This window comes from Cloeon dipterum, chromosome 1 (genome assembly GCF_949628265.1).
Source record: "Cloeon dipterum chromosome 1, ieCloDipt1.1, whole genome shotgun sequence".
NCBI lineage: Eukaryota > Metazoa > Arthropoda > Insecta > Ephemeroptera > Baetidae > Cloeon > Cloeon dipterum.
The window spans coordinates 20,704,200-20,721,336 of record NC_088786.1 but is presented as its reverse complement, the minus strand read 5'-3'; the positions used below and the strand labels follow the sequence as shown (position 1 = coordinate 20,721,336).

The window sequence follows — 17,137 nt, the reverse complement described above, 5'->3', positions numbered from 1 at the left end:
TTAACGCCAAGTTAAATCTGATTGTTTGGAAGCACTTAAGTTTTGATAATCATTTTTATTACGATCGTAATAAATTTGTGTGATAAATTATCATTTCCAGCTGTCACTCTTATCAAAATAAAATGTGAAAGGCTTGCTGACGATGGATCAATACCCGAAATAGTCTGTACTAGTCAAGGTGCTGTAATTAAAAGCAAAACATCATACTTTTTGGTTCATTTCACAATGCTGGCTGGATTTGATTAAATATTACGGTTTTTTAGATTTTTTTTCTTACATTCGCTTATGCTGCTCGAGAATGCTTTTCCTACTAAGTGCGAGTAAATTCTCACTTGTTTTTGTACTAGTTTTCCTAAAAAAACACGATCATAATTTTTTTGAAAGGAGGTAGTAAAGAGAAGTGCAGATAAATATTATGTATTTATTTTTATTAAATCCTTGCATCGTCTAAGTCATGCACATTATAGTAGTAATAAAAATTAGAACAATTCAAAGAAACATCATACAGAGCTAGCACAATATAGCAAAAACGATCATTATATCAATAATCTGTCGTCACACTGAGCCGAAATCACAAACGATTAAAATCACTGATCACTGCAAACTTGCCATCAATACTTTTTCACAGAATTCCGAGGGGAATTCGGCAAACAGAGCCTTCTTTTGACTAACATTTTTCATAGATTTTAGAAAAAATGCATACAATATCTAATCGTTATGAAAAAACTGGTCCTGGAAACCCGAACAAACAATTTTATTGTGTAAACCTTGGCTTTTTGTGGAAATAAAAATGTACAAATTCGTACTGTACTGTGAAGCCAGTTTTTCTGCAATAATTATTAGTACATAACGAAAGGCAGCATAAAAAGGTTCGATTCAATTTTTCAATTCCTCAAACTGTAGGTTTCTTGTTAAACTCAAAGCAATAAATTATCTACAAAATTGATCAGTTATGAATGTTTATTAAAAATACGTTAATTTCTATGGTATTTATTTTATTAGTAAATGACCTGACTCTGCTTTTGCCAACCATCAAAAGGACACACATTATTTACCGTACCTTGCCTCCGGTGGAAAACCAACCTCGCAATCTGCGAGCATCTCGATTTCATGATTTATTACGCTAACGTTAACATTGCTCATGCAACGCTAATTAAAATAAGAAGGTTAATGAATTCGAAGTTTCTTGACTCTTTTGTTCGGTGCTTGAACGCGGTGACCATAAAGCAGATCTAGAAAGGTCACATATAAGTTTTCAACACGTTGAAAATAAAAGGTGTAAAATTAAAATCATCTTTTTAAATATTGCTTTTTCAACAAGGAAATCTGGACGGAAGAACTATTTTTGCAGCATTTCGAGTCAATATAAATCAGCTCTTTTGACCGTGATAATTACCATAGCTATACCATCACAATGATGCAAGTTTAAGGTTAAGATGTTAATGCTTTTTGCGCTCCCCACACAAAACGCGACAGATAAGAATGAATATTTTTTCTTTGTAATTATTTTATCATATCATACTCCTGTTAATGATATTGGGATATATACTTTTTATTGTTGCTGCTAATTGTCAGCGCTATAAAAAATTACGAAGAAGAGGAAATACAAGCAATAAATGTGAAGCAAAAACTATTAAAGAGGAATGATACTGCAATGGAAAATGCTTGTTGCCAATGCATAAACTCGCCCCTTAGGATTCAGTTAAAGCCTAAATTGACCTAAGGAACGCTGTAATTTTTTGTGAAAATTGACTGGAAAGTTACCGTGCTTTTCAAATGGTAATGGCTGTCTCTTTACTTGAAATCCGATTTTATTTCAAAACCAAGAGTTTCCCCAATAAGTGGCATACACCGTTGGACAGATCTTGGCAAGAGGAATCGGAATATGCCAAGAAAATATGTTCAAGCACTGTAAATTTTGGAGAAAATCGGCAAAATTTGAATTTTTACTGTAGGAAGGTTATTTTTTATTATTGCAAATTGTTGAACAGATTGTTTATCGATCAATTGTTTATGGCATCCAACAAATCAAGTAATTTTCAATTGTTGCCCTGTATCATTCCACTTAAAATAATATATATTATATTTTTGTTAAATTTTATTTTACAATGTTTAAGAAAAGCAGAGACTATTGCAGGATACGACTTTGGATCCAGGATTGTTAGGTTAATTGTTGGTTTCAAACTGTTGCCAACGCTTCTCTTTATCAAACAGTTTAAAACCCAATAATTTATCTCAACAATTGATTAGGGTGCGAGGTCGTTTCCTGGTCTCTATTTTCCATTGTAAAGTTTTGCATTGTTTGCTTTAGCAATAAATTAAATACATATTGGTTTATTGTGACCATTTCTTGTGGAATTTAGCAAAAGTTTATCTCTTCAATGTGCGATAGTAAAATCAGGACTGACAATGAGTAATTGTTAAATTTCAAAATTTGCCAAATTTCTCGAAATTTAAACGGTGCGTTTGTCTATGATTTTTTCGTTCATTTTGATTCCTCTCGTCGCGATCCACCCAACGGTGTGCCAATAATGAGATAAATTTCTCTTCTGGCGAAATAAATAATGATTTTCAAGCGGGAGACAGTGCATGCTCACCGTTCGATAATGCAAATTTTGAAACTTGATACGGCAACCTGAGGTCTTTCCCAATTTTTAGAGAGTATTTCTAGTGAAGGTAAAAATGATTTTTTTCATAATATCTCTCTACAGCTCATAAGCCGTATATAACCATAAAACTAGCATTTTTTATGTTTTCCCAACCATTTCTTAATTTGATGAGGCCATAATAGTAAATGCTGAATTACCTGAAAACAATTTGAAAGACGAGAAGGACAATTAAGCACAAATATATCTAAGGGTATTACGGTGCACAGCTATTTGCATAGAAAATGAGGAAACGATAGTATGAGGTACGAGCTGATGTTGTTTACAGGAAAAAGACCCAAAAATACACTGAAGCCCAACAAAAAGAAAGTGTTGGTGCACGCTATGGTGAGAAACACAAGTTTGCACACGCATTCCTTGCTTCCTTTGGTGCGTGTGTCAGACTGTGCTCCAAATGGGATTAGCGCGAACGAGGTCACACGGCAAACGGACACTTCCTGCCGCCTGCCCGCCCGCCCGCCTCGGCCCGCAGCCGCCTCTGTGGGTCCTCGGAGCGGTGCAGTCGCTCTCGTCGCAGCTCGGCTCAGGTCGGCTCCTCTCTGCGAGCTTATTAGCTAGTCCACCCTGGCTGGCTGCGAGCAAAGATACCCTGACCAGCTGCTCGTCGGAAATGCGCCTTGGCAGAGATGAACGAGTCGCCCAGCAGCCGCAACAGCAGGTGAGACAGCCGCAGCCACCCCTGATGTCAAGGGCCAGCCTTGCGCAAAGCCCCCGTTCGCGGTTTCGGCTCCGTTTTCTTCTCGCACCGCGAAAGCACCGCGCGTCCTCGGCCCACTTGTTGTTTTCGCGTGCGCTTATTCCTTTGCATCAGAGGCCTCTTCGCAGCTAGAGCGGGAGGGTCAATTCGATGTGACGTCTTGCCAGGCCTTTTTATTACACACGGTCCATTCAATTGAAATTTGTGACCTCTTACCCTGTCAAAGTTTTATCTAGAAGATTTTTGTGTCTTGATTGTGTTAGCAATGGTTCTTGGCTTAATTCAATGTTCATTTCCTGGAGACTAGTAAAATATTTTGTATAATATAGGAATTGTCAAGGGAATACTAGAGGTGATGGTTTTTTTTTATTTGCGTGTCAGTCACCTGAGAAAGGTGAGTTAGATCACACCTGATCTGCGCGTATAGTTCCTTCCTTATCTACAGGATGGCGACTCAGGTTTGAAAGAGCCACTGTGCTGAACCCGCCAAACTCTTCAGAGCAAATCTCGTGAATTCCTTGCCACGCAATTGTTTGGTTTAAATCAATTTTGCTTTTTTTAACAACGCCTGCCATTTTTCGCTTATAGATTTCCGAAAAGAATCATGGCTTGTTACTGCATGAGTTACTTAATCAGGATGTGTGCGGCAAGAGTGAATAATTGATGAGAACAGCACCTGTTATGGCCCCTGAGGCTTCTCGACAGCGGTGCGCACAAATCTAAATCCACACTTAAAAAACAGAGGATTCTAGATCACCGGGTGTTTTGAACTAAATTGCTCCACTCAAATAAAAAGAGAACACTTATGAAATCAAAGAATGTCGCCTCTTACCCCTTCCCGTGACGTACATAACTCTATATTACCTTAATTGTATTAAAACATCTTTATAGAGAAATCATTGCATTTCTACCTAAATTACATTCTGTATAAGTATTTTAAGGCAAAAGTTGCAGTGGAATATTTTTCTTATTAGAAAACAAAAATTTCTTGTGTCAATTTTTTTCTTTTCCTAGATTTCACTTGGCTCCCCCTCCACTCAATTGCCTCGGACACACTCACAAGGAAAAAATTATCAAAACTCAGAATCTGCCTCTTTTAAGGCATTTTATTGCTGGGCTATTATTGAAACGCGCAGTTATTCCAGAAATAGGATTGCTGCAGCGTTCACCCTTGATAAATCGCGCCCGAAATGACGCACACGAGCAGAACAAAGCCTAAAATCGCATGTGAAGGGCTGAAAATAAAAAGATCGATGACTTGTTATCAGAACGTCTACGGGGTCGGCGAACAACAAAACGCGAGCCAAGCACGAAAAGTGGCCCTTCTCCGCGCCGCATGCACAGAATTGCTTATACAATTAAGGGGGTGACCACCCCTCACCACCCGAATCGCCCATGCAAGGAGTTATAAACATACACAAAAACATGCTGCATTAATGCGGGCACTATGCACTCTATTTTAATATTTATTTGGACAATTCTAAATAAAATAAAATATTAATTTTCAATATTGACAATAATTGTACTTAGATTAAAAAAAATTGCTCACTGACCATGCGTTATCTGCATTTTGCAAACACTGATGATGAATTTTTGCTATAAAAAAAATTTAAATCACAAAAAGCATCCAGTATCAAGTGTTTAGTTCTCAAATTGATTATTTTTTTAAATTATCAATTATTTTCCGAGTAAACGTATCAAAGATCATTTATTTCAAGCAAACAACTCGGAAGTTAATTTTTTTAATTTTCATCTAATCATTTCCTAATTATTTCGTTAAATGCAAGTTAAGGACAGCATTCACAATCAGTGCCTTCGACTTGTCACTGTTGCATTGTGCTGCCTCTCGGAGTGAGGGCCGAGTCACGTGTCGGCGGCTAAAGGAGGGGATAAGACTCGAGTCGACTCTATGCAGACTCGACGCAACTCTATTGTCAGTGCTCGGCCAGAAGGATCGCTCGCAGGAGGAACCCGTCGTTGCCGCAGGTACGAAACGCACCCTGACTCCGAGGGTGTCTCTGCTTGCCTGAGGGTGGCGTGTCGGCGCTCCTTCAAAGAGATTAACTTCGCCCTTCAGCCGGAAGCGGCGATAAAAGGCAGGCAGGAGGTGGTGGGCGGTTTGTTTCTTCGCTCGCCCCGAGTACGACGTTGGGGCGCATATCGAGTACGAGTAATGTGTTTTGTTTTTACTTATTCGGCGGTGCGTGCGTGCGCCAGTTTCGCTCTCCCGACACATGTCATCCCTTTTGCGCAACGTGACTTGCCAGTCGCCCTCCGTCGCCCCCTTTTAATTCATTTTCATATAAGCGGCTGCGACCCAGCTGCCCGGCAGATTGAAAGCAGAATATATGTTTGAAAATATTTGCTTTCTACGTTGGAAATATAATCAGAAACAGGCGTACTTGATTCAATTTTGATTAATCATCTTTGCCGTCCCAACATTGGCTAGAATTGCTCTGCAAATCTCAGTTTTTTTGTCTTTCCATCCCGAGATCTCTTGAGATAAGCAATGAGTGTATTGCCTTGTTTGATGGGGATTAAACAAATTGTTATCTGTTCAATCGATTGATTTTTTCCCTCTTAGATAAACATCCTCTCCGATCAATATGCGGGAATGGTTTCAATAGGAAATTCGACTCTCCCATCAGAATGACGCCACGCCGACAAGGAAAGACCTTTCAAGGTTTTGTTGCCCTCCGGCTTGGGTGCAACACGTGTGTAAATAATTTATTGTCCTTATGGCTACAAAAAAATCCTCAGCTTCTTATCTATTTTATTATTTTATTTTATTTTATTCGATTGAGCGACCTGACAAAGAATCATTGTTAAAGGCGTGTCAATTTATAATCACTTGCTAACTGTTGGCGAATTTTTCCGCCGGCAGCTTGGAAGCGTTTTGGCGAAAACAGTTATGTGGAGCGAAAGCGACGCCCACTCGGGCCACTCGAGTCTGAGATTAGTCGAGAGAGCTTTGATGTGTCGCGCGGACTGCCGTTGCAACTATTGTGTGTCGATTTCGGTGTGGCAATCGTGTAAATAATAATCATCATCGAAGTCGAAGAGGGCCGCGAGTGAGTGAAGAGCGGCCTTGTACCCGGCAGCGAAGAAAAGAAAAGAAAACACACGCTCGACTGCCCCAAGGTGAGGCACGTATGGCTGCACTCTCTGTCTAAAATCCAATTTTTCCGATTCGTCTCAAGCCGAGAACCGTTTTCCAATTAAACATTGCTATAAAATCGTTATAACCGTGTCATCAGCAGAATTGAGAGCTCAATCTTATCATTAGTATATAGGGGCAATTAACATCACCGCTCTGTGAAGTGGTATTGCGGTTATCATTTAAAGCAATGCTTTTGAGCCTTATAACATATTTAAGTAAGATCTTATATGAAAAAAATGCTGAATGATAACGAACAACTCAGACAAAAGTTGAGTGCCCGCGTACGCCGATATATTAAAAGACAAAGTCAAACAAAACCATTTTGTCCCATTTTTTGAGGGGCATGTAATGCACCTATAACTTCTAATCAACTTTTGGTATTCAATTTATTCAAGCAAAATTTATTTTTTGGGAAATTTGTCACAAGAAGGAACATTTATGTGGGTTTCCCTTGTGTCTGTCCAAGACAAATGGGCGGAACTACTTTTCATGTCACACAGAGAAAAGTTGTATCAATAATCAGTAAGAATCTATAGCGTGATTTCAAAATCTCTTCAAGTTCCAAAGAAATCGTGTTTTTAAGTAATGTTATTTTCTTGGAAGAAATGACATAATCAAACTAAAAAATCAATTACTGTTTATTGTGTCTTTGATTATTTTTCTCGAGTCAAAATATTTTAAATTCGAAGCAAGCAAGCGTACGTAAATCGTGCATCATGCGGGAGACTGGTGCGGTCGAGATTTCACGCTCGGCATTGCGGGGGTTGCGACGCGGCGAGACGGCGCAAAAAGGTTTCGCTCGCACGTGTGCAGCTGGCCAAACAAACGCACCGATCGCAAATAAAATAAATAAATTGCAAGGAAAAGAGGCGAAGGTGTGACGAAAGGCTTGCGACCGCCGCCGAAGGTGAATCATCCCACCATCAACTGAGACGCGGTTTCTCTCCGACAGCCCCGACCCGCGGTGTAATATCCAGTCACATCGTACATGTTTGCGCTTATTGGCAAGGCCGAATTTGGCCGGATGAGTTCATGATGATGGATGAGCGCGGATTTTATTACATTGGTCCCTTCGGCAAGCGCATTTTTTATTAATTTATTTGCCATAGGCTGTGTTGAAGTCTGAATGCGCGGTTTCCGTTTGGCGAAAAACGCTTTTTTAAATTTCGGCGACCAGTTTAAAGTGGATCGATACACTGCAGCAATTGAAATTATTTAGCTGTTAGCAGTTGATCAAATTGTTTGTTTAAACAATATTTTCAAATCAAAAGAGGACCTCTCTACAATTTAAATTCAAAGTTTGCCATTTTTCTCCGAAATTAAAAGCTCTTGACCACATCCGGATTTCTTACGATTTCTTCCGTATGAAATTAGAAATATTAGAAATGAGGTAGAACCAGAAATGAAGAAAATGTTTTAAAAAATCCAACCTCCCCAAATAAGGGGTTGGGCCAGGCCCTAAAGGATCTGGATGGAACTTTGACGGTTGCCAAAATGCGTGTTTTGTTCATTTAAAGTGATTTTGAATTTTTTCTTAAATTCAATGTACCAACAGAGAATTTTTGGAATTAGAAAGCCAAATTCTTTAAAGTTATCTCTTAGGGGCACTTTTAAAATCTATTTGAATAAAAATAAAATGGATAAGTAATTCACTGTCACCATTTTTTACCGCATTTTCCCCAGATAGAATATAAGGCATCGTATTATTCAGGGGGTGTTTTGTCAAAGGGTGCTTAAAGTAATGAGCAGAAACTTTACCACTCTTTAGGGTCTCGTGTAATAATTTCATTATTAAGCCAACGACTGAACTTTTATTAACGCATGAAAACAGATAAGATGCAACTCTTAAGTTATTTTTAACAAAACAAACTAGCAGCCAAAACCGCAACAAGAATCTCGCACATAGTAAAATAAGACTTTCCTTGTTCTTAATTTTGCGGAAAACCGTGAAGCTGTTGAACTCATAAAAGGATGCTTGGTCGCGCTACATGGAAAAATCTAATTCTCGTTAAGCATGAGGAAATCCACGCACGAGGTAGCCAAGAAAATTAATCAATTTCCAAGCACACCATCATCGAGAAATTTCCGGAATTAATTCAGGATGAACATACGCAGAATTTCTTGAAGGAATCTACTTCCTTCCATGTTGACAAATAAAAATTGCCACACCTTTTGGCTCATCTAATCCAATTCCAACTTCACATCCTTGCGTTTCCGCTATAGTAATTATTTCATTTTTTTTATCTCCTCTCGGGAAATTATATCGCACCGCAATAATTAAGCGGAAGAATGTCTTTCGCCACGCTCTGTCGGCCAAGCTTCCGTAAATCGAGCAAACGAGTGTTTGTTATTTCTGTTGAGCGAGTTGCATTTTTGCACTTTTTTGCATGAATTGGGAGCAAGTGTCGTAATTGCAACGTCACGTCCTTGCAAATAAAAGTGTATCGTGTGCTGGTTGTTCTCTGCGGTCGACACAAGTCTTCGATTTTAATAGCTGAGCTCTCGTGAGAAGTGGAGATGACATAAAATTTGTCTGTGCGTGACAAGGACATAAAGTTGTCCAAAAATCGATATGAAGGGCTCGATTTTTCCTCTGAAATCATTCCTTTTTTGCAAGCGTAACATTGGAATTCACTGAATAATTTTTTGGCAGCAAAATTAATTTCATACATGCGTCACGAACTATTGCTCAATTTGGATCGGATTCGTGATAAACGAGTAAAACACACCTGGCGTCTTGCACTTGCGAAATGTGATTCCAATAAGCAGTCCCGTTTTTAAATCACGGCTTTCGCCTCAATTGTGTAGGGAATGTTTCGCATTATTAAAAATATGAAATGATACGAGGAACCAATATTTGAGGAACAAACTAGAGCACAGCAATCAAATATTTAATTTAGCGATAACTTGTAAACAGCTGATATAATTGGATGTTTTCGCCAAAATTCTGAAAATTATTTATACCTTTTGTTAATTATTGGGGAAGAGCTTACATTTTCACAGGTTGCCGTTTAAATTTCTGTGAAAAGGTTAGCATACAGCTTACCAATCAAGCGGTGAGCACTGTCTCCTTTGAGCAAAATTACGATTTATTTCAGTTGAAGGGAAATTCAGCTCATAGTTCGCACACCATTGCATAAATCAAAGCGAAAGGAATATAAATACTACATTGACAAACCGTTTAAAATTTTAAATTCAACTGTTGCTTTGACCTGATGTCACTATTCCACACTGTATCAGATTATTATTTAGACCAACAATTAGATCAACAGCTATTTAAAATTAATTTTTAATGATACCCTGTATCAATCCACTTAAATTCCGCTTGGTAAACCAAAATTGGATTAGAAAGTCGAGAAATATTATTGAATTTTGGCCTGGCCAGTTGTTGCAATAAATTTCGTACCGAGCGCAAAACGCAATTGGCACCAAGGACAATGGTCTATTACAAATCGGTGCACATACGTTCTTATTGCTGAGCGAAATAGAGAATAAGGCGCGCTTTGTGGTTTCGCTGGCTGGCTGAGTGGCTGGCAGGCTGGCTGGCTGGCTCTGAGGGTACCGCTAGGTCGAATGCAAAAGAGCAGCAGCCAACACGACACGCAGGGTGAACATCCTTGGCGGCTCCATTTCGTTCGCCTTAATTGATCAGTGCGGTGCAGCGACGAAAAGCGCGTTCGTTAGTTCATTGTTGCCGTCGCCGCCACCGCCGCCGCCATCGAGTTCATTTTCCTCCACGCGCGGCTTTTGACTCGCGGCCTGCGTGGCTGATTAATTACCTACCAACCTTCGGCAGTAGTTGCAACTGATCTACTTCGCCGCATTTGCATTTTAAATAGCCTCAATACAGTGTCTAATTGTTTAGCTATATCCTCGTTGTCTCGCTGCAATTCACGCCGAAGGTTGGCATCTGATTGATCTGTTTGAACAGAATAAATAAATAAATATATTCCTTATTGATCTTGCTGATGATTTTATTAAAACAAAGAAGTAGGAAATCAATCAAGACTTCTAGACTGGTGAGGAGGCAATTTTTTTCCGATTCTCTGACAGTCAGCAGAGTTGCAAATAACAAATAACCTTCATTTTTAAATTGCAGTGCATTGCCTTTTTCAATTTTACTATGGTCAGCAGTTATTAATTGCATTTAAATTTAATACATTTTGAACTCGACTTGAGAAAACTCTGGTGAAATAAAGAGCAGAATTCAGATGTTTTTAATTGTACAAGTCTTCAAAGCAGCAGATACAACCGAAATTTAGGATTTTTGCTAGAAAAATGAATTTCTTGCATTTGTTGCGCAAGAAATTGGTATAAAGTAATAAAACAGCGGTAAAAAACTGGCAGCAAGAAAATTCCACCCTGAGAGTGAGTTGGTCTTTGGAATGTCTATCATAGAGTTACTCGTCTCGCTGCAGCATCTTTTCTGTTGATGATTGAGTTCCATCTCTTTGAATAGGTCTATTTCGGAAGATAAATTTGCTGTCCAGGTGGTCGACCGCAAGCAGATATTGGATTGCATTTGGACCCGTTATATTGGGCCGCACTTTTCCGATTTTCTCCGGCGCGAGGAGACAAAAGCGTCCTTTTGGATTCTGTGTGTATTGCGTCTGTCGGCGGCATGGCAGTAATTGCGTTTGGCGAGGCCGGAGGCGGCAGGCAGAGCGATGGAGCGACTACCTTGGCCAGGTTGTTGCTCAAAGGTCGGCCGAGTCAAGGGCGTTCAAAGACTCGTCGAGCCACCGGCCGGCCAGGCGCAGACAAATTCCTTCTCGCCAACTGCACTTAAGTTTATTTCTGCGCCGCCGATCGCAATCCTTCAATTATTCCATACACCCTTATTTTCCTTGTCGAAATTCGCAACATTTGTGAAGACGGGAAAGGTTTGAAATTGGTTATGATCGGAAATAAAATTTAATCAGTCTTTCGCTGATGTTAAGCAAGATATTCTTACAAAGAACAAAGATCAGTATGGGTGCCCTTTGTAACCTAATTATTTTTTCTTTCCTGAATTCTATAATAACGGCACGTTTTGTAGTGCCGAATGTTAGCGCAGCATCAGTCAGTAACTTCTATCACAGTGAAAGCTATCAATATACACATATAATTTTGCTGCCACGAGGAATTACTCTAGATATAATTTATCGCAAGATTGTGTGGCGTTTCCGTTTCTAACTGCAGAGGCAAGCCGAGTAGATCGGTTTTCAACTTAACCACGGCTTATGCCGCAGTCATTTGCCGAAGCTTGTTTAAACTCGAGGGTCGCAGTTAGCTGCTCATTACCCAGTGGCCGAATCGATTCGTCTTGGGCCTCGTGCGCGTTTTCGTGTCGAGCTACACGGCGATGGCAAATCGTTACTTTAAATTTGCGTTTCTGCTCCCTCGTTTCGTTTATTTTTTCATTCTTTCGTGGCCAAGGTAAGATATTGTCTCGTCGGTCTTTGACCTTTTTGCAGACAAAAGGGGTCTTTGAGAAATGAAACCACCCGTTGGCTCGCATTGTTAAAGCATTCCTTTGAGTACCGACGCAATAAGAGGGAGGTATTTGAGCAATTCGGGGATCTATTATTATATTATGGCTGCCCATTGTCAGAGATGGCAAAAATTGGTTATATATTTAAGTGACTCAAAATCCTCAAATAGCTCACAGGGCTGGTAGGAGGCGTTTCTTTTCTCACCTTTCCAGCGGTGAGAAGGGACAAATTTCTGGCATTTCAGTCAAAGACCTCGGTGCGGGGGAGGCGAAAAGATAGTCATATTGGGCCCAAACACCTCTGCGGTCACTCGGGACCCTTGTTATCCGGTTGGCGGTGTTATTGAAACCCGGTGAGAATTAGCTGAGCACATATAGGATCAAGAAAAAATTGTGAAATAACTCAAACTTTTCTGGAAACGATAGATCTGGATTCAGTGTTACGCCGACAGTCCAATTAGATAGCACGTGTGCATGTGTGAAATGTTGCGACGACACATAAGGGATGATACGGACCTCGGACACGCGAGGGACACGCCTACGCAACGCACGTTTTTCCCTGCTGCCCCGACCGACACGGCATTTTCCACCACTACACAAATTAATCGTGTTCTTTATTTCCGCCAACGTCATGCTCGCGCCCGCAAAACGAAAGGCTTCGGTATAAGAATGCGCGCGCGGAAAAAGCTGAGCGCAGCAATAATTATTGTGGCGCGGACGGAAGCTGACCTTTTATCAAATATTCACCATGTTGCCGATTAAGTAATTGTGTTTGTGCGTGTTACGGCACGGCCGGAATCGATTTATGTAGCGCTAGGAAAATGGCATTTATTTCTGCTCGAGGAGTTCAGCATGTCAAAATTTGCTGGTTGTTTTTGCAGGTGGCAGATTGAGACATGCTGGTGCAGCGGCCGAGATGACCTCAGGTTTTGCAAGTCCGGAGCCGCCAAAATGATCCGGTCGAAAAAGCTGACATCAGGCCTCCTGGCGGGCTCGCTCGTCTTTGTTTCGCTCTACGCCCTCAACACCTTCCTCAGCCCGACGGTGAGACCAGTTTAAATCCGTTGATTACATTATAAATAGATAACTCCGACCAAATTTCCGTTTTTTTAACACCCAAATAATTTTTAATTTGACTCTTTCAATAACACGACGTTATCTGCTTTTATTAATAAATATCTAAAGAAAATCATTTTGTGTGTTGCAGGTGTCGGGCTCGGTACATGTGTCAGCAGGCAACACAGGGCGCAACCTAGAGTACGTTCGTGAGGTGCTAGCGTCGTCAGAAGCGCCGGCGTCGACGGCCGCGGCTGTGCCGGAGGTTTCGCTGCAACAGCTGCTGGGCTGCGTGGATGGTGTGGCGACGGCGCGCTATGGCCAGCGAGGCGAATTCTGGGTGCTCTACAACTACGTGCGGGCCGAGCGGCAGCCAGGTTGCGCCGACTCGGTCACCTACACGACTCACGGCGACCACACCTTCCTCGACAACCTGGTGCCGCTGCTCAAGCGCTGGCAGGGGCCGGTCGCTATGTCCGTGTTTGCGCCCGGCGCCGACTGGACGCCAGCGCTCGCCGCCATCCAGCATGTGCGTCACTGCGGTCCTAGTGCCCACCTCGTCCGGCAACACGTCACATTCCATTTCTACTTCCCCGCCAAACACGTTCCCAAAACGGTAAACTAATAATAATGGTTTAGAAATTGACTATAAAATAACTTTAAAAAATCTAAATAAATTTACTTGCACTAACTAGGGAAGCTATCATGCAACACAAACCAATTAGAGAAATTTTCAAGTCTGGGGGGGGGGGGGCATGATTTTTGCCGGACTTGTACTTTCAAAATAAACTCGCGCCCTCCTTGGCAAGGATATTTAGATCTTGATGAGCTTGTTCTTTCTGACTGACGAAACGTTTTTTTTAATTATTTAATGCAACGAGAAGCCTGAGAGCTTTTAAAGTTGTGGGTAAATTGACTCTATGAGAGTAGAAAATGTCCTGTTTAATAGATAAATTTGAACTGTTATTTTATCAAAACTTTCGTATAAAAAATATCTGATAAACCAGTTGTATGTCAATATTTGGACGATGAAATAATAAATTTTGGTATCCAGCAGAATAATATAAAGAGGAAATATTTTTTGGTTGATAAATATAAATAGAAACGAGTGGAGATAAGTCAGCGGCTTGTAAAAACTGATTTATGTTGCCCTGAATGCTTGTCTCGTCATTCCAAAGGCAAATATGTTGACGCCGCAATATAGCACTTATCAGTTAAGACGGTGCCCTATTTGTGTTGATCTATTACATTTCTCTTGAAAGATATTTTTTGCAAGTAAAAAATTCTAGAATTTCATTTAAATCAAATATCGAAATGAAAAAAAACTTATCAACCAAATCTTACAAAATGTTAATAATCTATTTTTTTTAATTCAGGTGCCGCGACCAGCCGTTGACGGCTTCTCGCATCTTCCAAAGGCCAACTGCTCGTTGAGCCTGGAGCAGGCCGCCGGGCTGGGCCAGGTGAGCTACAAGAGCACCCACAAGATCCTGTACCCGGTGAACGTGGGCCGCAACGTGGCGCGCGAGGAAGCGCTCACGCACTTTGTGCTCGCCTCCGACGTTGAGCTGTACCCCAATCCTGGCGTCATCCCCGACTTCCTGGGCATGGTGCACGGCCACCTCTTGCAGCAGCAAAAAGCTAACGTGACCAAAAAACCGTCGCCGCCCAAGGTCTATCCGCTCAGCATCTTCGAGGTCAAGGAGAACAGCTCGATGCCACAAAATAAAACGCAGCTCGCCGCAATGCTTGCCAGCAAGGACGCCGTGCCCTTTCACAAACACGTAAGATACTTAATTTGATCTTGCTGCTGAATGGAAATCATCCTGGAAAAATTAAAATTTACAATTCTGATTAATTAATTCAATTTGAATAAAATTCAGAAATGCGGATAAAAATCTTGTTACTTTAAACACATTTCAGCCCTCAATAAATTCAATTATATTCCAGGGAATTTGCCTTAAAATTATTTACTTTGAATATACTTTTGAAAAATTAGCTTTTACCTGAAAAACGTTTAAATTTATTTATGGATTTGAATTATTCTTGATTTAATTAAATTGATGGTCGTTAGGTGTGCCCGAATTGTCACAACGTGCCTAAGGCAGCCGAATGGATGGCGTTGAAGCAGTCTGAGGGGCTGCACGTCTTCCACGTGGGTCAACGTACTGGTCGCTTCTTGCATTGGGAGCCCATTTACATTGGAACGAAGCAAGAGCCGCCTTACGACGAGAGGCTCTCCTGGGAAGGCATGAGCGACAAAATGACCCAGGTGATATTTTTTGCAAATATCTCAGTGATGAAATATTTGAAACTACGCGTTCACAAAGATTTCTGAACAACTCACGCCAAAGGACACATTTACACATTTTTTCTGCACTAGAAGGGTTGATTACCTGAAACAACTATACACTGGTCAGGGGAACTTTTTTGGAAGGGAGAGGCATAGATGCGCCAAACTTCAGTTTATTTTTCCTTCAATAAATTAGTTTTCTTGATTGAACGTCACATTCGAGAATTCATTCATAGAAGAAAATGACGAATTTTTTACAACGTCCACACATTCCCTGGACGTGATGATTTTTAAGCTTTTTTATCGTTGCGATGAAATGTTTGATATTTTGTTTCCTCGTGGCCAACATAGAGCTAACCAGAAGATGCCAAGAGCGTCAATTTTATTTTGCCGACTTTAAAAAATGTACTTCTGGAGAATAAGCAGCTCCCAAATAAATTAGTGCTTCAGATGTTAATCCGAACGTAGTCAATGAAACAAAGTTCGCGCTCTTGGCAACGAGGAAATACAATTTACGGATTTTATTTCATCAATATAACCAAGGAAACTTAGGATTCCGTGGCGAAACCATTGAATTCATGTAGCCCTTCCTAATGTGAAAAAAGTACTCTGGTGGCAATGATTTTCTCGCAATTTCAGGGCTATGCGATGTGCGTGCTAAACTACGAGTTCCACATTTTGGACAATGCGTTCCTGGTGCACAGGCCGGGCATCAAGTACTACCACAAGGACAAGGAGCGGAGCGTGTTCGTGAAGCGGACGCAGGTGCTGATCAAGCAGCAGATCCTGCCCGAGCTCAAGCTGCTCTACGGCACCCGAAAGGGATGCACCGTGTGATCTGGCCGGGGGTTGAGGGTGCTAAGAGGGACCAGAGTGCGCGGTGCCGCCGCGACCTTCGCCAATTTTGACTCGTTTGATCTGGTCTCTCTGACCGCATTCGTTTTGGGCGCGTGGATCGTCCGAGTCAATAGGAGGCCGGATCTTTGTCGCGGCACCGCATCCCCGCCGAGTCAACGCAAGAAATAAAACACTCACTGACAATGAATGATTCGCTGTGCCTTACACGATTTTTGCCTATATCGCAGTAGTGATCTAATTTATTCCGCTTGCCTCGCTCACGCAGGCTGCAAAATGAGAAAAACAAATCAACTTTTCAGGAGGCTTCAAGAGTTTAAAGACTATTTTCTGAGTGCATTTTTCATTCGCCCAAGCACCACAGTTGCGGTGTCTAGAATTAAAATCGATGACATATCTGTCCAAGGTGAGGCCTTGAGAAAAATCGAGTGGATGCCTTGCAGCACTGAAACACATATTTTTTAAGAACAGGATTTGCGAAGTGCATTTTTGCAGTATTTTTATATTTCTTGAAGTGATGGGAGATAGGAATTTTTACTAAGTTGTATTTAAGTTATTACTGCTGTTTGAACGAATTGTTTCGTGCCTGAATTTTGAGAGCTATTCCTTTAAAATATGATGTTAACTATTCCAAGACAGGTCCAACTGTCCTGTAACTGATATTAGCAAATTTTCTCTTCAACGACCCTCTTTATGTTGCGTTAATGCAAGTCATTAATAAAAATCCGTTTCTATAATTAACTTGCTCTTTATTTATTCTAAATGTTCCTTGGTTGCCGTTTAAATTTCTAGGAAAATTGGCAACCTATTAAAGCGGCGAGCATTGTCTCCCTATTGAAAGTCATGATATTATTTGCCAGACACCTCATATTTGCACTCCGTTGGATAGATTGGAAAGAAATCAAGCGAAAATGATTGAGAAATACCCGTTAAGCAT

General features: G+C 40.9%; 1 protein-coding gene across 6 annotated transcripts; it reads left to right on the top strand.

Annotated features, from left to right (window-relative positions):
- Positions 1–3,159: 3,159 nt before the first annotated feature.
- Positions 3,160–16,941, top strand: LOC135936935 (beta-1,4-glucuronyltransferase 1-like). Of its 6 annotated transcripts, XM_065479955.1 has the most exons (7): positions 11,749–11,941; positions 12,242–12,349; positions 12,878–13,040; positions 13,204–13,668; positions 14,429–14,836; positions 15,127–15,324; positions 15,985–16,941. In XM_065479955.1, exons 1-7 carry the CDS (start codon positions 11,868–11,870, stop codon positions 16,180–16,182), a joined length of 1,614 nt encoding a protein of 537 aa, XP_065336027.1. In that variant the 5' UTR covers positions 11,749–11,867; the 3' UTR covers positions 16,183–16,941. The 6 variants fall into 6 exon arrangements, with proteins under 6 accessions (XP_065336056.1, XP_065336049.1, XP_065336033.1 ...); XM_065479984.1 differs by lacking the exons at positions 11,749–11,941; positions 12,242–12,349 and adding an exon at positions 3,160–3,324; XM_065479977.1 differs by lacking the exons at positions 11,749–11,941; positions 12,242–12,349 and adding an exon at positions 4,030–4,070.
- Positions 16,942–17,137: the final 196 nt, after the last annotated feature.